The 21,809-nt window shown below is 54.8% G+C and overlaps 6 protein-coding genes across 6 annotated transcripts; 4 read left to right on the top strand and 2 right to left on the bottom strand.

Moving 5' to 3' along the window:
- Positions 1-1,025: 1,025 nt before the first annotated feature.
- ColSpa_09407 (putative nudix hydrolase 7) lies at positions 1,026-2,154 on the top strand (the record flags this gene model as incomplete). The annotated part of the gene is made up of 2 exons (XM_049275619.1): positions 1,026-1,110; positions 1,232-2,154. The coding sequence occupies 2 exons, from the start codon at positions 1,026-1,028 to the stop codon at positions 2,152-2,154; spliced, it is 1,008 nt and encodes a 335-aa protein (XP_049131576.1).
- A 3,756-nt stretch (positions 2,155-5,910) lies between these two features.
- Positions 5,911-7,510, top strand: ColSpa_09406 (oxidoreductase ptaJ; the record flags this gene model as incomplete). The annotated part of the gene is made up of 6 exons (XM_049275618.1): positions 5,911-6,024; positions 6,084-6,125; positions 6,181-6,899; positions 6,951-7,162; positions 7,200-7,441; positions 7,490-7,510. 6 exons carry the CDS (start codon positions 5,911-5,913, stop codon positions 7,508-7,510), a joined length of 1,350 nt encoding a protein of 449 aa, XP_049131575.1.
- Positions 7,511-7,636: 126 nt separating this feature from the next.
- On the bottom strand, positions 7,637-10,447 carry ColSpa_09405 (periodic tryptophan protein 2; the record flags this gene model as incomplete). Its single annotated transcript, XM_049275617.1, has 3 exons — positions 7,637-10,190; positions 10,256-10,368; positions 10,430-10,447. 3 exons carry the CDS (start codon positions 10,445-10,447, stop codon positions 7,637-7,639), a joined length of 2,685 nt encoding a protein of 894 aa, XP_049131574.1.
- A 474-nt stretch (positions 10,448-10,921) lies between these two features.
- Positions 10,922-12,265, top strand: ColSpa_09404 (septum-promoting GTP-binding protein 1; the record flags this gene model as incomplete). The annotated part of the gene is made up of 4 exons (XM_049275616.1): positions 10,922-11,026; positions 11,094-11,256; positions 11,318-11,628; positions 11,687-12,265. The coding sequence occupies 4 exons, from the start codon at positions 10,922-10,924 to the stop codon at positions 12,263-12,265; spliced, it is 1,158 nt and encodes a 385-aa protein (XP_049131573.1).
- Positions 12,266-12,863: 598 nt separating this feature from the next.
- Positions 12,864-14,334, bottom strand: ColSpa_09403 ([Pyruvate dehydrogenase (acetyl-transferring)] kinase 2, mitochondrial; the record flags this gene model as incomplete). The annotated part of the gene is made up of 3 exons (XM_049275615.1): positions 12,864-13,661; positions 13,733-14,015; positions 14,093-14,334. The coding sequence occupies 3 exons, from the start codon at positions 14,332-14,334 to the stop codon at positions 12,864-12,866; spliced, it is 1,323 nt and encodes a 440-aa protein (XP_049131572.1).
- A 3,483-nt stretch (positions 14,335-17,817) lies between these two features.
- On the top strand, positions 17,818-21,680 carry ColSpa_09402 (ubiquitin carboxyl-terminal hydrolase 34; the record flags this gene model as incomplete). The annotated part of the gene is made up of 7 exons (XM_049275614.1): positions 17,818-17,944; positions 17,996-18,669; positions 18,722-20,317; positions 20,371-20,970; positions 21,021-21,338; positions 21,391-21,520; positions 21,571-21,680. The coding sequence occupies 7 exons, from the start codon at positions 17,818-17,820 to the stop codon at positions 21,678-21,680; spliced, it is 3,555 nt and encodes a 1,184-aa protein (XP_049131571.1).
- Positions 21,681-21,809: the final 129 nt, after the last annotated feature.

The following is a 21,809-nucleotide window of genomic DNA, read 5'->3' as shown; positions in this document are numbered from 1 at the left end:
GATTTTTTTCTGCACCGAAATCTCGGTGCTGGACAACTTGGAAGATGGTGGCTCAGGGTTCCACCGAGTGGCCTTAATGGAACCCCGCTAAGAGACCCCCGTCTCCCCTCTCCTGGTCTCGAAGGACCCCTAATTCTTCTTCAACGTTGAGCATGAGCCTAACAGGCTCAGGTCGAAGCACCACCGGCGACTCGCGTTGGTGACAGTCGGCCGTGTTAGTGAGAAGCACGTCCCAGGCACTAGATGACTTGCTTCGAGAAGACTTTGAAAAGGGCATTCCTGATTGGGTTTGGGTCCCAGAGACACATCACAGAAACCCAACCCATGCACGAGGCAGCCAGTCCGGTCATTGCCCCCGCCAAAATTCTCCGTCTGGTGCCCAATTGTCGCTCCAATGTGATGCCAGTTTCTGCGGGCTGCGGTGCTGATGGGTGCTTGACTGGGCTGGCCATTCTGAAAAGTTTCGCGATCAACAGGGACGTGGGGACGATCCAATGACATCAGTCACCGCTACTCAACCTTGAAGCTGGCACACACGCACACACGCACACACGCAGAGGCTGCAGTAGGTAACGGCTAGAGGTGCAGGCAACCCGGAGCTTGCGCCAGTTTGGAAATTTTTGCCAAATTTTTTTGTTTGTATCCGTCGCAAAAGCAGCCAGTCGCCATCCTCCCCCACGTCCTGCGGCACCACAGTTCCCTCTTTTGATCCTCTTCACACAGAGTTTTTTTTATCCCTCTCCCTTTTCCGCTTGGAGGTAAACAGTCTAGAAAAATATTTGCTAAGCAGGCCCGGTAGTCTCCCCTTATTTAAGAGACGTCCCCCGAGGTGAGACACACCTTACGCTTGCTGTCTTTTCATCTTTTGCGACCCAAAGCTAATTACAACCCCGCCATTTAATCAGTTACCCCGCCACTGAAGAACGTGAGATCTCAGAAAATTTACTGAGATTCCCTTTCTTTGCTCTTAATTACTTTCACCCCCTTTCAAGTTTCTGTCACTTCACTCATATACTACCGCCAAAATGGTTGAGATGGTTGATACCGGCGTCACCTACGAGCAGCTTGCTGACCTCGAGCGCGAGTTCGAGGAGGTTGAGAACCAGATCGGTACGTTATTCAGCTTGCTCAGGAGCAATCCCTCGCATTCCAAGAGCTCTTCTTCACATCCTCCACTTCCCACTGATGTGATCCCGCAAGAAAGGCTTCACCAATGCTAACATTGTGCCAGTCCGCAAGCAGTACGAGCTCTCCAAGCCTCTGTACGAGAAGCGCGCCGCCGTCATCTCCAAGATCCCCAACTTCTGGGCCCTCGTCTTCGAGCAGTCCCCTGCCGAGGTTGACGAGCACATCCAGCCCTCCGACGCTGCTCTGCTCCTCTCCTCCCTGAAGAACATTGCCGTCTCGCGCCCCGAGATCGACAACGGCGCCGCCAACGGTGACCCCCGCAGCTTGACCATCCGCTTCGAGTTCAACGAGAACGAGTACTTTGAGGACAAGGTCGTTGAGAAGACTTTCTGGTACCGCCACTCCAAGTCCTACTCCGGCCTCGTCTCCGAGCCCGTCGACATCAAGTGGAAGGACGGCAAGGACCTCACCGAGGGTCTCTTGTCCCTCGCCAAGAAGGTCTGGGACCAGGGCCCCATCACCCCCGGCAAGCTGACCCCCGAGGCCGAGGCTCTGAAGAGCAAGGTCGAGGAGACCGGCATGGGCGGCGTCTCCTTCTTCACCTTCTTCGGCTTCGTCGGCAAGCGCATCTCCCCCGAGGAGAGCGCCGCCACCCTCGCCAAGGAGATTGCGGACCTCCAGGCCCGCAAGGAGGGCAAGAAGACCGAGGAGGAAGAGGATGACGAGGAGGAGGAGGCCAAGGACCAGGTCCAGTTCGAGCTCGAGATCTGCCCCGACGGCGACGACATTGCCGTCGCCATCGCCACCGACTTGTGGCCCGAGGCGCTCCACTACTTCAGTAAGTCCCTCCGTTCGCGAGCCGCCGACGCCGATGAGCAAGACAGAGACTTACTCTCGATGATAGCGCAAGCGCAGGAGGCTGCTGAGATGTCGGATGCCGACTTCGAGTCCGACGACGAGGACGACGAGGACGAGGAGATGGGCGACGCCGACGAGACCACCCCCAACAAGAAGCGCAAGGCTTAGATGATGACCATGACGATGAAACGCCTTTTTTCTTTTCCTTAGACACAAAACCCTGGTGATACCATGATCATTCCCCAGAAGGGGATCTTCAATACAAAAGTTTTTTCTCTGTCACATAGTAGTCTGCTCGTTTTCAACGTTTCAACGTGACCGCATCCCAAGTCCACGGCCTGTGCTGCATCGACTTCTGTGAAGCTTCAGACGTCTCATCACCAGGGCTGTCTTGTCGTGTCACAGCAGGCCTCTTCTGTCCAGTCTTTGCCTAACGTACGGGGAGCCCGGTTGCTACTAGTCCAAGTCCCATCAGCAGCTTGACAGGGCGGAGGTGGCTGCTGTGTGTTTCATGGATTGTGATCTTAGCCGAACTTTTGAGCACAGAGCAGTCTGAACTAGGCATTTGGAAGCTGATGACGCGGCATGCGGGCGAGGGGCTGGGCACTAGCACTTCCTCCGCCCCGGTAAGACTACGGCGAGGACAGTTGTGAGACCGGCATTTCGAACGACAATGCCTGTGGTTGAACCGATAGTCGGCTGGCTGGGATGACTGAGATCATTACACGACCGGCGTAGGCTGCGTGAGCTACCCACTCTGGTTAGTGTTGGACCCGACGACGGCTTGACCGGCGCCGCTATCGCTTTCGGTCTTTGGTCCAGACCATCACGCAAGGCTCACTTACACGGGGCAGGCAAAGCCATCATTTCATCACTCTCGTCTAGGATACAGAGTCCAGACCGCGTTGGCTATGCCCCTTCTGAATCACATCAGGTCAACTCGTACAACTCAGCCAGTGCATGCATGATAGCCATATGTGTAGGGCCTCTGCGTCATCGTGAGTACGCCGAGCTTGAGTCTTGAGGGATCATAGTGAACGAGCAACTTCTCAGATCCGATACATCCGCCCCTCCGCCAGAGGAGACCACTCGGTGGTTGCCGACGATGAGGCAGGCGCTGCCTGTTCGATCGGTGGACGTGCCGGTGGCGTCGAAGAAGATGAAGCAGACCTGTCGGAGAGTCCGCTGTAGGGGAGCTGAGTAACGCGCTGGCATTAGTTCCCGTAGCGCGATGAGATTAATCTCCGACGACGACGACTTACATCGCAGACATGCTGTTGGGACCTGGGAGGCCTATCGTACAGAGCTTCTTCCGCTTCGTAATGCTGGTTTCTGTTGATTGAGGAGCGTGTCATTTGTCGGCTGAGTAAGTTCCAATGTTTACGCGTCAAAGGTCCCCGTTTATTGAAAAGGGGGGGTGTGACCGACTGGTTCGATCGTATAGGGCCACCTTGTGGGAGTTCATGTCCGACCAGCCCATCCAGGATATCGAGATGGGTCCCTGGCCGCGACCTAAGAATAGAAACAACCCGCTTGACCCAAACGGCAAAAACATCCGGGGTGCTCCTCATAAGGGTCCTCCAGTCGCCGAACCCGGCTGAGGACTTGTTCTTGAACTTGCCAGACGGAAGTCATCCTGAAAGAGACAAGCTCTGATAACGCAAAGCAACGTCCTCGGATGCAGACGCGTCGTTCTCTAGTCTTGTAAGGGCCCCCGAATATAGTTTCACGCCCTTTCTGTGGCAGGAGGACGCATCCATCAACCGGACGAGCTGGCTGGACAGCAAGGCATCATGACGCCTCAGACATAGAAAGGAAGAGCGGGCGCGCTAGATGCCTTTCTTGTTGAATTCGAGGTCGGCTGGTCGAGCTTATGCATAATATCTTGATGTTGACGAACGGACATTGAAATGTATGGTTTTCAGGAGGACGGTGTAGAAGAATAAGAGCGGCTGAGAGACAGGTTGTTAGATCTTGTGGTCTCGCGAAAGGGAAATCATCAGCTTGAGGTGCAATCACTCCAGCCGTTTAGATACGTTTTTCGCTCCCGTCTACAAGTACCCTGCCTAGCCTGCACTATAATACAGCCTAAAGAGTTTGACAAAGGCTGCCTCTTTGATCGCGTGGGGGTAGCATTTGGCGCCCGTTCGACGAAAGAACTACGCATTGGCACCAGGTTTAGAGAAAGCGGCTTGCTCAACTCTGGAGCTAGAGCGGGCATGGCTGAGGTTGGACACGGCACGCTAGCTTCGACGGGTCAGTATCAGCATGCAATCGTGAACCTATCATTTGAGGCTGCGGCTGGCGATGCGCACAAGGGACATATAGCTAATGCAGGTTTTGAACGTCGAATTTCGATGGGCCAGCATTGACCATGCACAACTCACGATGATTTCTGTCACCAGACAACAAGCAGGCTGTGATTCGTGTCCTCCTGGACCCATGTTACGGGTCAGCTAGAGTTTGCGACGCATTCGACGAATGATGGGAGAAAACATTGAATGAATGTTGGGGGTAGAGAGGATGATTGATAGCCAGGCCGCTCCCTTGCTGGGAATAATTAAGCTTAAGCTCAAGGTTGGACCCGCTCCATCTGTTCTTTATTCCTTGGTTATTGACTCCGGGTTGGGGTTACCTGCCATCATTACCCCATGCCTGAGCGTTTTCTGTGAACTTTGGAACTACCATTTCCTGACATTAGACTCTGTACGTCGATGCTGGTGGACCAAAACGTTACTACAGTTGGGATAGATAAAGTTCAAGACAGAGGAAGCTGTCGGATGGATCTACGTCAAAACCCACTAGGAGATGGCCCCGTCGTCTGTCGACCAAGAATGATAGCAGCCAAGTCAAGCCCCAAGTAAATAGTGTGCATCATTCATCAACCCTAGAAGGTAAAGGACTGGGCCCTCTATTACTATTTTCCACAGCTAGCTGGTGCGCTTGCTGCACTATGTTCATATGGGGCTCAATAATTAATCACTATGGGTAACAAGCGGTTGATTTACAATCGACTGCGTATTTCTTTGTCACATTTCAGTTTTCTAATACACGTACGATAGGAGTATCACCCCACGATTCAGTCGCTCTTCGCGCTCAAGTTCCAAAGCCGAAGCATCCACCATCCTGATTTAAAGACTCCACTAGCCCTACAACATTACTAATCTTGTACACAATACATATGTGCTTGGGCTCGGAGTTCATCTCTGCAGCAAACTTGACAAATTACGAAGTGTATTCTTCGTCGGGTCGCTCGGTAGAGGAATGTGCCTCCTCGGCGCGAGGGTGTTCAGATCTCGGACAACAAACTTACTCCTCGCCGGATCCGATGCGGAGACCGAAACAGCGGAAAAGTGGAGATATCGGCGGCCATTGACCGGACGGTTTCGGACATATCTATGCGTTAACTATCCAATTGATACAATGCAGAGCTGGATTAAATTTCTCTGTTGTATCGAAACCATGTCGTGCCTTTACATGCCGTGGTCCTGGAATTCCGGTTATACTCAAACTGTGGTGCCGTAAGCCGGTCTTCAATGCTGGATGACGTCAAAAGTCTGGGGAAGTGACAAAGTAGAGTTTAGCGACGCGCATCACGGACTCCACGCGGCGCCGCGGGAGCCCACCCACACTTGTTTGCCCGCATCTAGGCATCCTATGGGGAGACGCCCGATTCCCATCACAGCACGCTCGCGCTCGCTCCCTTTCGCGTGTGCCTCATTTGTAAGCTGGTGGTCCTGGCTGTGGACGCCCCCTGTTCTCAATACATAAGGTCCTTCGACGGCCTACATCTCGACCATGCCGTTCTGGTGCTTGTCGGCAACTAAAATGAGATCATCTTCAACCGCCTCTAGACGACTCTCAAAGCACATCATTTTCAGTGGAAAGCGCACCTTTTCATTCGACCAAACAAGAAGTAACAGCATGGCGACTGCATACAAGATCCAAGTCCCAGTGACAAACACAGGACTGTGGAGGTTCAAGCAGCAAGACGCCACTGCGAACAAGGTCTCTGAGCTTTTGCAAGAGGACCTAAAGGTGTGATCTCATTCATACTGAGCTCGCTGCAGTGAATTGTTTACTGACTGATGCGACAGAAACACCACGTCTTCTTCAACCAGGATGGCTTCCACAACCATGTAAGTCTAGGATGACGGTATGCACTAGCAAGTCACCTCGCTAATCACAGTTCAGATCCCTCATCATGTCCTAGCCCTCTATGGAACCGGCGCCGGCCCAGACGCCATTCAAATGGCATACAACGAAAACGCAAACTACCAGAGACCGGCCAAGGAAAGCCACGCCAGCATTGCGGACGAGCTGCACGACTGGGAAAAGACCAAGAAGTACCTGGGCCGGGAGAAGCACTACTCTGACTTCCTACTTTTCTACCAGCGCGAGATCGAGAGACTGGGCTGGGAGGCGACGCTGAACGAGCACCTCTTCAAGGGTGACGAGCGCGCCAACGACATGTTCCAGCGCATGTTCGCCGGCTTCCTGCACCCCATCATCCAGCTCATGTACGGCGTTGAGTGGGAGCAGCCCGCCATCGTCGCCGAGGGCCTGGCCCAGGCCGCCGTGCACAAGAACCAGCTCAAGGACTTCTTTGACGAGACGGAAAAACGTGCGAAGGAGACTGCAAAGACGCCGATGCCGCAAATCGCGGAGCTCATTGAGGAAATTCGTGGCAACCAGAAGCTGGCCAATGCGGTGGAGATGAAGGATGCGAACAAGGTTTTTGACGGTGTCTTGAAGCGCGCACCTGAGGAGATGCTCAGGATTGCGAGCAAGGTCAAGGTCCTGCCCGAGGAGTTGGATGAGAGGACGGCCGAGATGTTCCATATTGCCTTTCTCGTCGCCGGTGGTGCAGCTCTTCACCCGGGAAAGGAGGCCAAGTGGGATTTCTTCTTAATGTGAGTACCGGAGCCTTTGGCCACAGCTCGAGACAACTAACGTGCGCATAGCCATCACACAAACTCGGCGCCCATCTTCCTCAGTTTCAACTCCAAGCACTGGATCTCGACAGAGAACAAGGTTCGTATGCTTGAGCACAAAATCCGGATGGACCTCGTCCAGTACGCAGCACGCGGCTGCCCGCAGCTCCGCCTGGACGAAGTCAAGGCATACAGACCGAGGGACAAGGATCAGGGCAAAGAGCTGGTTTCGAAGCCGTCAGGTAAGACCACTGCCCGAAGAGGCCCGTTTCTTTACAGATGCTGACAAGGGCGCAGACCTCCTCCCGAGATTCCATGCCATCCCTGACGATGGCCATACGATCAAGGTAGTAAGGGCACTTGGTATCTGCCACGAACTATCTTCCAGGTATGGTGACAAGCCCTGGATCAAGATCAAGGGCGACGACGAGTGGCTCAACCTGTCCTACATGCTTTTGGACGGGACGGAGCACTCCGGGACGAGATGGGTCCGCTCCGCCGGTCTTGAGGAAGCATGGAAGGTAAGCGGAATCTCACTGCGCCTGCACAACTGTGTCTAATATTCCTAGGATATTCCCGCTCGCGATTGACTAGCTGGTGGGACCGGGATGGTTCCAAGGCTGTGAGGAGACTGGGGACGACGGAACCGCATGCAATGAGAGCAAGCGGCAAAACAAAATGGCAAAACGGGGTATACATTGTAATAATATCTATTTTTAATCCAGCCCAATCCATCCATCTCCATCAGAGTCATTCTGGTCCTCGTCCGCATCCCTAATGGCCAGTGTCTTTGTGGGATGATCGAACGCGGCCAGATCAAGCATTTTCACACCACTCGTCTCCTTCTCGTTGGCCTGGCCCAACAAGTAATCCACCATGTACACGTTGTCATCTGCGAGCCTCCTAATCTCGTCACGCATCCTCGAGACCGCCCTCGCGACGATCCTCAGCTCGACGTCCACCTTGTTCCGGTGCTGCGTGAGCCAGGCGCCGTGCTTGTCTACCAGAGCCTTGACCCAAAGCAGGCAGAATTCGATATGCGGCGTCTCCTCCGTCTGTGCGGCGACGAAGCGCAGTAACCTGGGCACGTAGACGATGGGCATATCCTCGACGACGAGTGCAATGTCCGTGTGCGGTATTGACAGGAAGACGCGCTTGATGAGGCCGGCCTCGTTGAGGCGGAAGGCCATAACCAGCGCCTTGAGGTAGTCCTTCTCGTTCTCGAGGACGGCAAGCGTAGATGCGGGTGTGATCTCCATGTTAAGATCGAAGGGATCGAACTGCAGCAGGTTGTCGAGGCTGTAGATGAGCAAGCCCTCCGTGGAGGCGGCACAGAAAGCAGTGCCCGTGGGAGAGAAGGCTACACCCGAGACGCGAACTTCCGGCAGCTTCTTTCTCGCTGAGGGATCGCCGCGCTTGGAGCCCGGCAGAGAGAGGTCTCTCCTGTCCTCAGGATCCGAGGCCTCGCCCTGGTCGTCGATCAGGCCATCGGGACCGGCCTCGGTAAGGAGTTTGCTGTTGAGAAATTCCTGCGTTCCGGACAGAGAAAGGTTGACGCTGACTGTGTACTTCTTCAGGAGAACCATGGTGTGCACTGAGTACAAGCAGATGTACTTGCTGTTGCCACCGGCGAGTAAGCAGCTTCCGTCTGTGCTGTACCGGATGGTGTTGAAGCTCTTCGTTCCCGCCACGTTGGCTGCTGTCCTGCGGTCGGTAATCTTACGTCCGCCAGACACATCGCGGCGGCCGTCCAGTCCTGACACCTGCTCGGCATCCATGATCGACCAGAACGACAGCTGGCCGTCCAGCGTCGAGATAGCTAGTTGCAACGAGTCGGGTCGTACGGCGATGTCGAGGATATCGGCCTGTAGCTGCAGAGGCTCGCTAGTCTGTGTCCTGTTGAAAATAGACCAGATTCTGGCGGTGCGATCCCAACTTCCACTGATAAGGGAGTCTCCATTTGGTGTGAAGGCCAAGGCTGAAACCGGGCCCTCATGGCCAGTGAGCTGATCCAAAAGCTGTCCTGTTTGTACAGACCAGATATGAATGTCGAAAGAGTCCAGAGATCCAGCGGCAACAACCTCGCCACTGGGGTCAACAGCCATACACGACCATGATAGTCTTGTTGGTGCCGTAAACGTCCGGAAGTTTCTGTATCTGATGAGATCCCACGCTCTTACTGAACCGTCCAAACTAGATGTGAAGAGAACGTTGCCCTTTTTGGAAAACTCGCAGGCCGTCACGCCGCTGGTGTGCTCGGTGAAGGTAACGATGCAGAACCCTGATTCGGTATCCCACACCTTGATCTTGCCGTCGTCTGCGATCGTGACGATGCGCTGTCCGTCAGGAGAATAGACCAGGTTGTTCATCGAATCGAAATGGCCCTGCTGCTTGAGGATGTATGACTCGGATTGCCATTCCCACACCAGCAACTGTCCGAGCTTCGATGCACCGAATGCCAGCCACTCTCCGCTCTTGTTGATCGTCACGAAGTCAATTTCATTTTGTGAAATGTTCAACGTGTGGATCATGTTGAAATCAGGCATTTCGTAAAGGCCAAAGGTACCGTTGGAGAAACCAGCAACAAGAAGATTGGACTCGGGGTGGAAGGTTGCGCATCGGACATGCGCGCTGTTCTGCATGAAGTAGTGTCGGTTGACGATCCTCCAGCGCATGTCATCCTCATCGACATCGACCATCTCGTCCTCGTCCCGAACCGGCTTTCCGACGTATTTCCAGTCGAACACGGCACCATCCTTGCTCACGGTGTAGATGGTCTCTTGGTCCTCGGAAAACCACGCGCCGACCACAGCCTGCTTGTGACCAGAGAGTACAGTTGGCACGAACCCCTCCTCCTGGTTCAAGCTCCATATCCTTGCGGTCAAGTCCTTGGAGGTACTGAGGAAGAATCGGGAGTCGCTAGACCACTCGATGCTGCGTACGTCGTCGAAGTGCTGAGTGTGGGTGTGGTATTTGACGAACGGCGCAAACTCGAGCTCGCCCTCGGCATTCGCATCCGGAGTGGACGGGACATGCCAGACCTCAATCTTACGACCCAATCCGACTGCAAAGTGACGTCCGGAGGGCGAAAAGGAAAGAGCGGTGACGGAGGAACGGAAGGAAAATCGGTAAATGGCGATTCGGCGGAGGACGTTGGTCAGAATGGCTTGGCCGTCTTCGTCAATGGACAGCAGCAGGTTTCCTCGAGGAGTAAGGCCGATTCGGGAGATGTTCTTTCGGTGCGCAAATGGCAGCGTGTGTGATTTGTTGCTGGAATGGCATATTAGAAAACAGAAACCCCAGCCGCGGTCGGCGCGCGAGACAGAAGAACATACTTCACGAGGTCGAAGACAGTGACCCTGTTCCCCACGGGCGAGAACAGATGGGTGCCATCGGGGCTGAAGAGCAGGTTGCCCTGGCAGTATACTGTGCCGAGCAAATTGGAGAACTAGAAATTGCACACAGAGTCAGGAACCGCATGCGCTTGCCGGAAAATTCGCAAAACGTACCTTGAAATCAGTCTTCATTGTCAATTGGCACCCATTTCCTGACCTTGGAATCGCTGCCGAAAAAAAAAATCCGAACGTACCTACCTACCTCGAATAATTCTTATCGATTGTGGTGGGGTCGGCGAATCATTCATCCTACCCACGATTTTCCCGCGTTAATCCGCTTTGGGCTAGGCCTGCAGTTGGTGAAAGTGCCAAGGGGAAAAGGGGACTGATTGGCAGAAAAAGGGGGTCCTAATTAGTCCCCTGCGACCTGCCCAATGAATGCGCACTTCCCAACCCCAGAAGGCCGGCAGGGAAATTTGGAGGTGGCACCTTTTGATTCCCCTGAAGCACAAGCTCGAAACCTCCCCAACTCAACAGTCAACACGCCCACACCGCAACCACATCACGAAAACCGTCGCGTGTTCAATTGCGAAACTCGCGGCCCACGATCCTTTCCCAGGTATCACGAACGTATTTTGAGTTGTTCCATCGTCAATACCGCCCAAAATGGCTCCTTCCGCCGCCGAGAGCGCCTCACCGATTGGTATCGCCAACCTCCCTAACCAGCGACACAAGATCGTTGCCAAGCGAGGTGCTGCCTTTACTATCATGGTACGTCGGCTCTTGTGCGACAAAGCACATGAATTCTACGGGCATAAGTGGCTGACACAATAACCAGGTTGCGGGCGAGTCCGGCCTGGGAAAGACCACCTTCATCAACACCCTCTTCTCGACGACCATTAAGAACTATGCCGACCACAAGCGCCGTCACCAGAAGCAGGTCGACAAGACCGTCGAGATCGAGATCACCAAGGCTGAGTTGGAGGAGAAGTTCTTCAAGGGTACGCTGCTGTGTTGTTCAAACTGCCAACATGTGGATCATACGATTAACACGGCTTACAGTCCGCCTGACCGTCATCGACACCCCCGGTTTCGGCGATTATGTCAACAACCGCGATTCGTGGATGCCCATCATCGAGTTCCTTGACGACCAGCATGAGTCCTACATGCTTCAGGAGCAGCAGCCTCGTCGCCAGGACAAGATCGACCTGCGTGTCCACACCTGCTTGTACTTCATCCGCCCCACCGGTCACACCCTGAAGCCTCTCGACATCGAGGTCATGAAGAGACTCTGCTCGAGAGTGAACTTGATTCCCGTCATCGCCAAGGCTGATACCCTTAGCCCTGCGGACCTGGCCAGGTTCAAGGCTCGCGTAAGTTGATACTGCCCAAGCCGTGTGAATGAACAGTTGCTTACCTATTATACTATAGATCCGCGCTGTCATCGAGGCCCAGAGCATCAAGATCTACCAGCCTCCTGTTGAGGAGGACGACGAGCCTGCTGCCCAGCACGCTCGCAGCTTGATGGCCGCGATGCCCTTTGCCGTCATTGGTTCCGAGAAGGACGTTAAGACCGGCGACGGCCGCATCGTCAAGGGTCGCCAGTACTCTTGGGGTGTTGCCGAGGTCGAGAACGAGGACCACTGCGACTTCAAGAAGCTGCGTTCCATCCTCATCCGCACCCACATGCTCGACCTCATCCACACCACCGAGGAGCTGCACTACGAGGCCTACCGCGCCCAGCAAATGGAGACCCGCAAGTTTGGCGAGGCTCGCCCCAGGAAGCTCGACAACCCCAAGTTCAAGGAGGAGGAGGAGGCGCTGCGCAAGCGTTTCACCGAGCAGGTCAAGATCGAGGAGCAGCGCTTCCGCCAGTGGGAGCAGAAGCTCATTGCCGAGCGCGACCGCCTCAACAAGGACCTCGAGCAGACCCACACCCAGATCAAGCAGCTGGAGACCGAGCTGGAGCAGATGCAAGGAAGCGCCGTCCGCAGCCACGGCCGCCGCTGAGGTTGTCCGAGTGTGAGGGTTTTCCCTCGATTTTTGAGCGGTTTATTCCTGAGCAGTTGGTGCTTGCTGGATTCTCGACACTTGCCTTACTTCTTCACTTACCATTCGGGGATCGAAAGCACCAACCCACTGCAATATCCCTATCTTCTTGATTCGTCACCATGGATATGCTAGTTTCTAGCCAACTGCAGTGGCCCTGGCTCATTGGTTGACCCGTCGACATGAGCAAGGGTCTTCACCGCCGTTCGGAAAAAAACAAAGAAAATTATGCGTGCCCCGAGCACGGTATGAGATGGACGCTGCGTTTGGGAGCCTTCTTCTTTCCAAGACCTGTCACCCCCCTTTTTTCCCGTTTAGTTTACCCCCCGTTTCTTAGTCACGATGTAATCCAGCTCACCTTTTCATGATACCAAAATTAATGAGAAAGGCGTCTATAATCCTAAATGTTTCATGCGTGTTCATAACCAAGTGCTAGATCTCTCTCTCTCTCTCCCCCCCTTGCATGTGTGTGTTTGCCTGTCCCATGATGTCCCGAAGTCGCCCAATTGGTATCTTAACATTTACGCCGCCTCTTTCCTAACATGGTTTGTATTCTACACTACACGGCATCCATGGTGGCCCTGGTAGTCAGTTGCTCGTTCTTGTTGCCTAGCTTTGAAATCTGAAGGAATGCATCTACGCCGTAGCCCTCAAGACTATGGAGCTCGAGGCTGCCCGCCCAGTACTCGGCATAGACTCTGCTCAGGGGAAGCCCCATGCCCAGCCGCAGATTGGGCGGCCGGGTCGTCATCGACGACAGAGAGTTCCCGTGGCTCGGGGTCTTCATGTCGGCGCGCCCCAGCTCGTCCGAGACGTGGAGCTCTTGCATGGTGGCGGCCAGCTTAGGCACCCGGCCCAAGTTCTCCAACCGGCGCTGGCTCTGCGGCCCTTTGCTAAAGGACCAGAGATACGGCAGCTCCTCCCTTGGGATGCCACCGCCCTGGTCGGAGATGCGGATGATGACGTGCTGCTGCGCCTCGCAGATGGTCACCTCGATGGGCGGGACCTTGGAGTCCTTGTTCTTACCCTGCTGCCGCCGCTCTATGACTGCCTGGACAGAGTTGCGGAGCAGCTCGCCGATGATGTACTCGAGGTGGCTGAGGATATAGGGAAAGCTCGCCTCGAGGTGGCCCTCGACCTTGATCTCGGGGACCTCCACGTCTTGGCCGTACGTCGAGCGGGCGAGGCTCTGGACGGCGCGGGTGCAGCGCTCGATGACGTCTTTGGCGATGCACTTGATAAAGACCTCGCCTATGAACTCGGACTCGGAGAGCTTTGCGCCGGGCGAGAACCATGGCGAGTGGTACGTTTCCGTCAGGGCGAGGTGCTGTTCAGCGATGACTCTACGGGATATTCTCTGGGGAGGGGGCCTGCGTTAGGTTTACAGAGACGGGTGGCATCGGGCGGTACAGCGGGACGAGGACTCACCGATCTCAGGATGGTATTCATGAACTTGTCAAGGTCTTTGGGGTCCATGCGGCCTCTGCTCTCCAGAATGCCCATCGACAGCTTGGGGATGACGGTCAGGTGCGCCTTGAGCATGCCGCTGATTATCTGGCAGAACTTCTCGTTGTCTTCCAGGTTCTTGATCTCCTTGATCTTGCGAAACGTATCGAACGCATTATTGTACAGCTCGTAGACTTCTTTTATGTGGGGATTCGTCACTACAACGTAGGGTAGTTGTTGCATATCTCGGATGCGATGTGCTATTCTGTTGCGACGGGGTCGAAAGGTCAGTTCCTGGCCGCCGCTGCGAAGGGGTATGACGCAGTGAGGGGGAACCCTTACCGAGTCGGCAGCTCAGTTCGAACGTAATTTGCAGAGCTCAAAAGTCGTGATTCCGTAAGGGATCGGCCGAAAACCATGAGCTGTCGCAAGCTGATCGGGCGGGCTTCTCTCACGACCCATCTAGCGGAAACGAGGCTCTGTTTAGCATGTGACAGAAAGGCACGGTAGTCTCGAAAGGGCGGGAGGCGCACTCGTCCAGGACCGACACCGGTCTCCAGGTGGAACTGCTCATGGAGCGCCATGGCGATGGGGAGACGCCGCGTTCACGCAGCTTGCCGACCTGCGCGGGCAGCTGTAACCTCCTCGAGGCTGATATCAATCCGCATCGTCTGCCGGCATGCCGCAATGCAATGGAAACCATGCCGTCGATTCCATGCGAGGAGAGGTGCGAAACTGTGTAGAGTCGAGAGGACGAGGGGTTTGCGCAAAATCGAATTCGGAGGAGGAGCTGTAGTCGAGAAGGCGGGCGAGGGGGGGGGGGGGGGGTGATATGAGCGAATTTTGGGGGAGGGATCGTCTCGTGTCGGGTTGGGCAGCTGTTGAAGCTCTCTCGAGAGGGCGTGACCGGTCGACAGATTGGATGACTCTCGCATCAAGAATGGTCGGGCGGTTGCTACCTTGACAGGGTCTGGGACTACCCCACACTGCGGAATCGGCGCACCATGCTGCGGACTGCCGCAACGGGCAACCCTGGCACGACTCCAGCGTCCAGTCCTTCTCCAGCGGCCGAAACGACGTGGTGTGATTGGACCCCGTCGGCGGAACGGAGCCCCCACACGTCAGCGCGGTGCGCTGGAGCTCGGGTTGAAGGGTGCCCGCCCTCCCCCGTCTACTGTACCAGGTTATGGACCGGAATTTCTTGGTCGAGGGAGGTTGACAGACTCGGTCAGGAATAGAAGAGCCGTGGGAAGCTCGGGCGAATTGCATGCGCTTGGGGGTTCTGCAGCTTCGCGATGGCGTTTCTTGCTTGCGCTCCCGTGTGCTGGCGACTGGACTCGAAGGCCAAGGAGATTCAAGGAGACATTGGGACGCAAGACGACAACTTTTCCCGACACTACCAATTCAAGATTACCAAAGCCAAGTTTGGGTTTACCTAAGTTGGCCTTGGATAGCGCAACTCACATGGAGTCATTCAAGCTGGATACTGTTGGGGGGAATGGCCGGGCCGTCTGAAGGTCCATACAATCTAGGTACGATCTTGCCTAAGAAGCCCACATACCTAGGTAGATCTCAAACGCATGTTCTGGGCGTTGAATAGTCTGTCCATGGGCAGATTTTTCTTTTTTGCCGACAAGGTCAACCCTTGCGCTGTTGCAAAGGCGCGACAGCGCACAGCGTTTTGCCATGCTGTTTGCATGGGTTTGTAGACCCCGTAGCTTCTTGAGCTGCCTCATGGAAGTGCCGTCCCTCCGTATCGCGTCATGGGCTTACGGAGAAGGCTGGATGAGAGCGGCAGTGGCTGCAGATTGCACGGATGAGAGGACTAGGGGACGGCCCTGCGTCGGTGTTCGCCTGCGTTGCTGATTGGAGCGAGTGGGGGGGATTTGAATGTCACCGATTTTCGACCACGGAGGGAATGCTGCGCCGTGGGACATGGCCATATCCAGAAAGACTATAAACTAGCTTAGCTGCGAGATGTTCTCCGGACCGAGTGGGATACATGGTTTCCTCATACTTGAACTTTACATAGTCGAGTCGGTCGTCCTTACTTGTCATATGTGTTGCATATAGTCCACACGGTGTTGGGCACGTTGCCACAGTTATCTTGGGTCACCTTCAGAACCAGGCTGAGGAGGTGCGTACACCTGGGACGAATCGAGCTACTATCTCATGACTAAGGCGCATGGCGCAATAGCTGGCAGAGCTCACTTCGGCTGAATTCAATGCCTCAGACAGCCGGGTTGAAGCACCTTGAAGCACCACAGACCCTATTGGATACTGAGTCTCTTGTGTCAGCACACGTGCTTGGTTCCCTATTGTGTAGCAAGATCCCGAAAAGCAAGGCGTGGGATATATGCAAGAGGTGATAACAGGCGTAGTGAAACCACCAGCTCATACCTAGATATTTGACAAGCAGGAGCAGTTTCCGTCGGTTCGGGGGGAGTCGTGTTTGGTCCCCATGGCGGATGTATGGACCTAGGTTTCAGACGGTGCGATAGATGATATTCTTAAGAGTACCTACTTATTGCCTCCTGGCTGTTAAGCTTCGTGGAGTTTAGTCCTGTCGCGGTTGGGTTGCGCTTAACTGCATTGACAGCGATGGCGGCTGGCAGCCAAGGCAACAGGAAGACTTGTCAGCTGCCAAAGTGAATGTTGCACTGCATTGCCGACATTGGGCCTGAGGATCAATACTGAGATGACAGGTGAAAGGACCACGCAGTGAATCAGCTCTGTGGACGGTCACAGCAACGTCATTGGAGGGGTGGGATGTTGTTCTCTCCAATGAGAGGGGGAAGGAGTAGGTGCAGCTTGGCCCTCCAGTGCCTTACGCGCAAGCCCACCTTTGCCCCCAGCACTCGCGCTCTGGTGCAGCTAGCCGGCATAAAAGGTCCTTGGGCCGTGGGAGAGAGAGCGAGGGGGAACAGCCTTCGAAACAGATTCCTCATTGTGTTAAGACTCCTGGTGTTTAGCCGCCGCACAACCTAACAAACAATACCTAGCCAAACCCGTCCCGGTCTCCATTGTAGTGCCTCTCCCGCACTCCCTCCATCTCCAGCGGTGTCGCTTTTCGGCAGGCTGTCCCTCCCTACTGGCCTGTCGCCGCCACTGCTGCTGGTGCTCTACGTAGTCTGTACTGCGCCTCGCCATCAACCTGGCCCGTCTCCAACCTTTCTCCCCACGACTGACTAACTGGCTTTGCTTGGTCTGGTGCATCACACCTTACAGCACAGCAAGGCACTTGCTCATTCACTGGAGACTGGCTGACTGTTGACTTGTTCTGTTGGTTGACTGATTGACTGACTGACTGCTTGCCTCGTGCCCGCCCGGCTTTGTCCCGCCTTGCCTTACCTCACCTTACCTTTACCGACCGACCTTGCACCTGTTTCCACGGTGCACCTGCTTGGACCAACCCGCCGCCTCCACCTTCCCTGGTCTTGTCTTTTTGTTCATGCAAGTTCTCTTCCTCACCACCTACCTGCAACATTTTGCTCGATCGACCTTATCCTGAAGAAGGTACCATTGCTCGTTGCACCCGCTGTTTTTGGGTCCCAGACGCAGCCTGCCGCTTGCCCTCCCATCGCCTGCCGCCCTCCTGCCGCTGCGGCTCCCACATCGTCATCGAGGCAGCATTGGCGCAAATCGCCATTTTTGCTGTGGTTCCCTGACTGGCAACGGCATCGGCTCTCGCTCTCCCATTTCTTTCACGCCACTGCAGGTAAACCATGGTAAGCCACGAACCAGAATCAGAGACAGCAACTGCCACTCTGCCCCTCTTACCTGTCTTTCTTCCCTGCTCTCGCCCTCTTTGAGCTTCATCACCGCAGCCTCTCCTCTGGTTTACTCCTCTTCTCCATTCGCTCCCGCTACGGCTTCACCCTACTTTTCCATACCCCGCCATTCGGCCGAGCCAAGCTCTCTGCTAATCTCAACCCATCTCTACCGCTCGACGCATTCCTTCCGCGGCTGCCCTTCCAGTACCGTCCACACCACCAAAGCGTGACCTCAGCTAATCCTGGTTTCCACCACCGCAGAGCTACAACAACGATATCCATTCGCCGAACGAGATGGTGGTTGACACCGACGAATACGTCGGCGTGGCCGACTCGGAAAAGGAGCCCATTGCCATCATCAACCCCGACAACCTCGACAATGAGGCCGAACAGCTGCAAGATTTGCCCATGGCAAACGACTGTAAGATTGCTAGTCCCTTCCGCAGGTTCCCACCCGGCTAACTCGGGACAGTCGATGCTATGAAGGAAATCATCTTCCCGCCCCTCCACGAAGAGCCAGAAATCGTCGAAGACGTAGTCAACACATGGACGGTCGAAGCATGGAGGTCAATGTCGAAGAAGGAGCACGGCCCTGTCTTTCAAGCCGGTGGCTTCCCATGGTACGCTTCCTCTGCTCATGGCCCCTTGCAGGCCTCATCGATGACTTCGCTGACATTCACCGCCAGGCGCATTCTCCTCTTTCCGCATGGCAATAACGTTGACCAGTGCTCCATCTATCTCGAGCATGGATTCGAGCCGGCGAACATTCCCGAGAACTGGAGCTGCTGCGTGCAGTTCGCCCTCGTCCTATGGAACCCGAACGACCCGAGTCTATACACTCACCACACCGCACATCATCGATTCACAAAGGAGGAGTCAGATTGGGGTTTCACCCGATTCCTCGAGCTTCGGAAGATGTTCAACGTGCCCTGGGAGGGTGGAAGCCGACCTCTGTGCGAGAACGAGACCGCCAACATCACGGCCTACCTCCGTATCGTCAAGGATGAGACGGGCGTCCTATGGCACAACTTCAACAACTATGATTCCAAAAAGGAGACAGGCTACGTCGGCCTGCGCAACCAAGGCGCCACCTGTTACCTCAACTCTTTGCTTCAATCCTTGTACTTTACCAACGCTTTCCGCAAAGTACGGTCGAAATGTCCCCCATGCGATGAGACCAAGTGCTGACGTGCTATAGGCCATCTACGAAATTCCCACCGAGAGCGAAGAAAGCATGGGCAACAGCGCATACACCCTGCAACGCCTCTTTTACCAATTGCAGACCTCGGAACAGGCTGTCGGAACCAACGAGCTGACCAAGTCATTCGGCTGGGAGACGAGGCACATCTTTGAACAGCAGGACGTCCAGGAGTTGTCACGGAAGCTCATGGAGCGCATGGAAGAGAAGATGAAGGGTACCCCGGCTGAACACGTCCTCCCCCAGATGTTCAGTGGTAAGATCAAAACATACATTTCTTGCGTCAACGTCGACTACGAGTCCAGCCGTGTCGAGGACTTCTGGGACATTCAGCTCAACGTCAGCGGCAACAAGAACCTCCTTGACAGCTTCAAGGACTACGTTCAGGTCGAGAAGATGGATGGCGAGAACCAGTACTACGCTGGCGACGAGTTCAAGCTGCAGGACGCCAACAAGGGTGTCATCTTTCAGAGCTTCCCAAACGTTCTGCACTTGCAACTGAAGCGATTCGAATACGACATCCAACGAGATACGATGATGAAGATCAACGACCGATACGAGTTCCCCGAGATTTTTGATGCGTCGCCGTACCTTTCAGAGGATGCTGACAAATCGGAGCCATGGACGTATCAGCTTCACGGCGTGCTCGTCCACAGCGGTGACCTCAACGCCGGCCACTACTACGCGTTCTTGAAACCCGAGAAAGATGGATGGTTCTACAAGTACGATGACGACAAGGTCACCAAGGCCACGATGCGCGAAGTGCTCGAGGAAAACTTTGGTGGAGAATACAGAACGCATCCTGCCAACCCTCTCCGAGCGCCTCTGCAGAAGAAGGCACCGGTCGTGCGCCAGAATAGCGCCTACATGTTGGTTTACATTCGCCAATCGCGTTTGGACGACATCCTGTGCCCCGTCACCAAGGAGGACATTCCCCTTCATCTGCGATCAAGATTTGAGGAGGAGACCGCTCTCAGGGAGGCCAAACGCAAGGAGAAGGAGGAGCAGCACCTCTACATCTATGTGAAGGTTATCACGGAGCAAACCTTCAAGGCCCACGGCGGCACCGACCTGACTTCATTCGATGCGGATCATGCTGAGGATGAGGGAGCACCCAAGTCGTACCGAGTACTTCGTTCTTCGACAATGGAGGAGCTGGTGGCTAACATTGCGGAATCTCTTGACCTGGACCCTCGCAAGGTCCGTCTCTGGATTATGGTTAACCGTCAGAACAAGACTATCCGTCCCGACCAGCCGATTATGGACCTGCGCCCAACAGTCGAGGAGTGTTTCCAGCGAGCGGCCGCACACCGAGACCAATTCTTGAGGGTATGGGCGGAGGTTGCTGAGGAAACCACGCCCGAGGGCGAGGCGGTCTGGCCTACCTACCAAGGACAGTTGAACGGAGTGGTTGTTAAAAACGATCTCATCTTGATCTTCCTTAAGCACTTTGACGTCGAGGCGCAGTCTCTCCATGGTATTGGCCACGTCTACATCAGCAAAGAAAAGAAGGTCGAGGAGCTGGTCCCCATCATCATGAAGAAGATGGGCTGGGGCGACAAGCTGCCGTCGGACGAAAAGATTTCTCTCTGGGAGGTGCGTTGATGAAATGAATCTGCCATCTCTAGACGTTGCTAACTCTTGCGTAGGAGATCAAGCCGACCATGATCGAGGCCTTGAAGGCTAAGCAGTCTCTCAAGGCCGCAGAATTGCAGGACGGTGACATTATCTGCTTCCAGAAGACGACGGAGCGCAAGGGCGACAGGAACATCCTCGAGAAGCGTCTGGGACTGGGCGACAAGCAAGCGGCAGACGAGCCAGCAAAGAAGGTCGACCGTTTCGACGACGCGAGAGAGTACTATGACTTCCTTCACAACAAGAAGACCGTCAAATTCCACGCGCATCCGACTCGCTGCAACCCTGAAAAATTCCCTCCCTTCGAGCTCGTTCTCAATTCCAAGATCAGCTACGACGTGCTTGCAGAGCGCGTTGGTGACAGGCTCGGCGTCGACCCTACCCACATCCGCTTCTGGACCGTCAACTCGGCCACCGGAAACCCAAAGACAACAGTGAAGCGCGGAGTCAACCAAAGTTTGCAGCTCATTCTGAACCCCTCTGGATACAACCAGCTTAGCTCAAGTCAACGGACGGACGCGTTCTACTTTGAGGTTTTGGACATGAGTTTGGCCGAGCTGGATACTAAGAAGACTGTTAAGATCACTTGGCTTAGTGAAGGCATCACGAAAGAGGTACGAGGCAATGCGGACGTCAGACACTGGGCTATACTGACCACGTACAGGAACATTTCGACCTTCTCGTTGCCAAGAATGGCAACATTGAGGACCTCATCCAGGTCTTGGTCAAGAAGGCTGGCATTCCTGACGAGGCCGAGGGCGGACGGATTCGCGTGTACGAGACCAGCAGTCACAAGTTCTACCGCGAACTCCCACGCGAATACCCCGTCATCAGCATGAACGATTACACCAACGTCTTCGCAGAGCGGGTTCCCGAGGAAGAGCTTAATGAGGAGGAGGCAAACAACTTCATTCAGGTGTTCCATTTCCAGAACGAGCCAAGCAGGGTTCACGGCGTTCCTTTCAAATTTATGCTCATCGAGGTACGTACAGGGAATGTTGAGCAGTACGACGCGAGATACTAACAGTGGGCAGGGCGAAAAATTCGCAGACACCAAGAAGCGTTTGGAGAAGCGGACGGGCTTGAAGGGCAAAAGCTTCGAGAAGATCAAGTTTGCCGTGGTCAAGAGATCCCACTTCTCAAAGCCACAGTACCTGAACGATGGTAAGGCTTCCTGAAGCCACCGATGCCCTGCATTGCTAATGTTTGTTCAGACGACGAGCTGTGGAACGTGGCGACGAACGATGATGACTATCTCGGCCTCGACCATGTCGACCGGACGAGAACATTGAGGAACGGCGTTGGCGACCTGTTTTTGCGGTAATTCAAGACGGCCGTTGTGCGACGTTGGATGCCGGAGAAACGAGTTGATAGGGGTTAGAGTTTTGACCGACAATGCATCCACGACCGCTGTCGTGGACGGCGGTGATACCAGGGATACGCACGCAGTTAT

This window comes from Colletotrichum spaethianum (assembly GCF_022836535.1).
Source record: "Colletotrichum spaethianum MAFF 239500 DNA, contig28, whole genome shotgun sequence".
Lineage (NCBI taxonomy): Eukaryota > Fungi > Ascomycota > Sordariomycetes > Glomerellales > Glomerellaceae > Colletotrichum > Colletotrichum spaethianum.
Note: the sequence above shows the minus strand (reverse complement) of the source record. Positions and strands in the feature narration are given on the sequence as shown.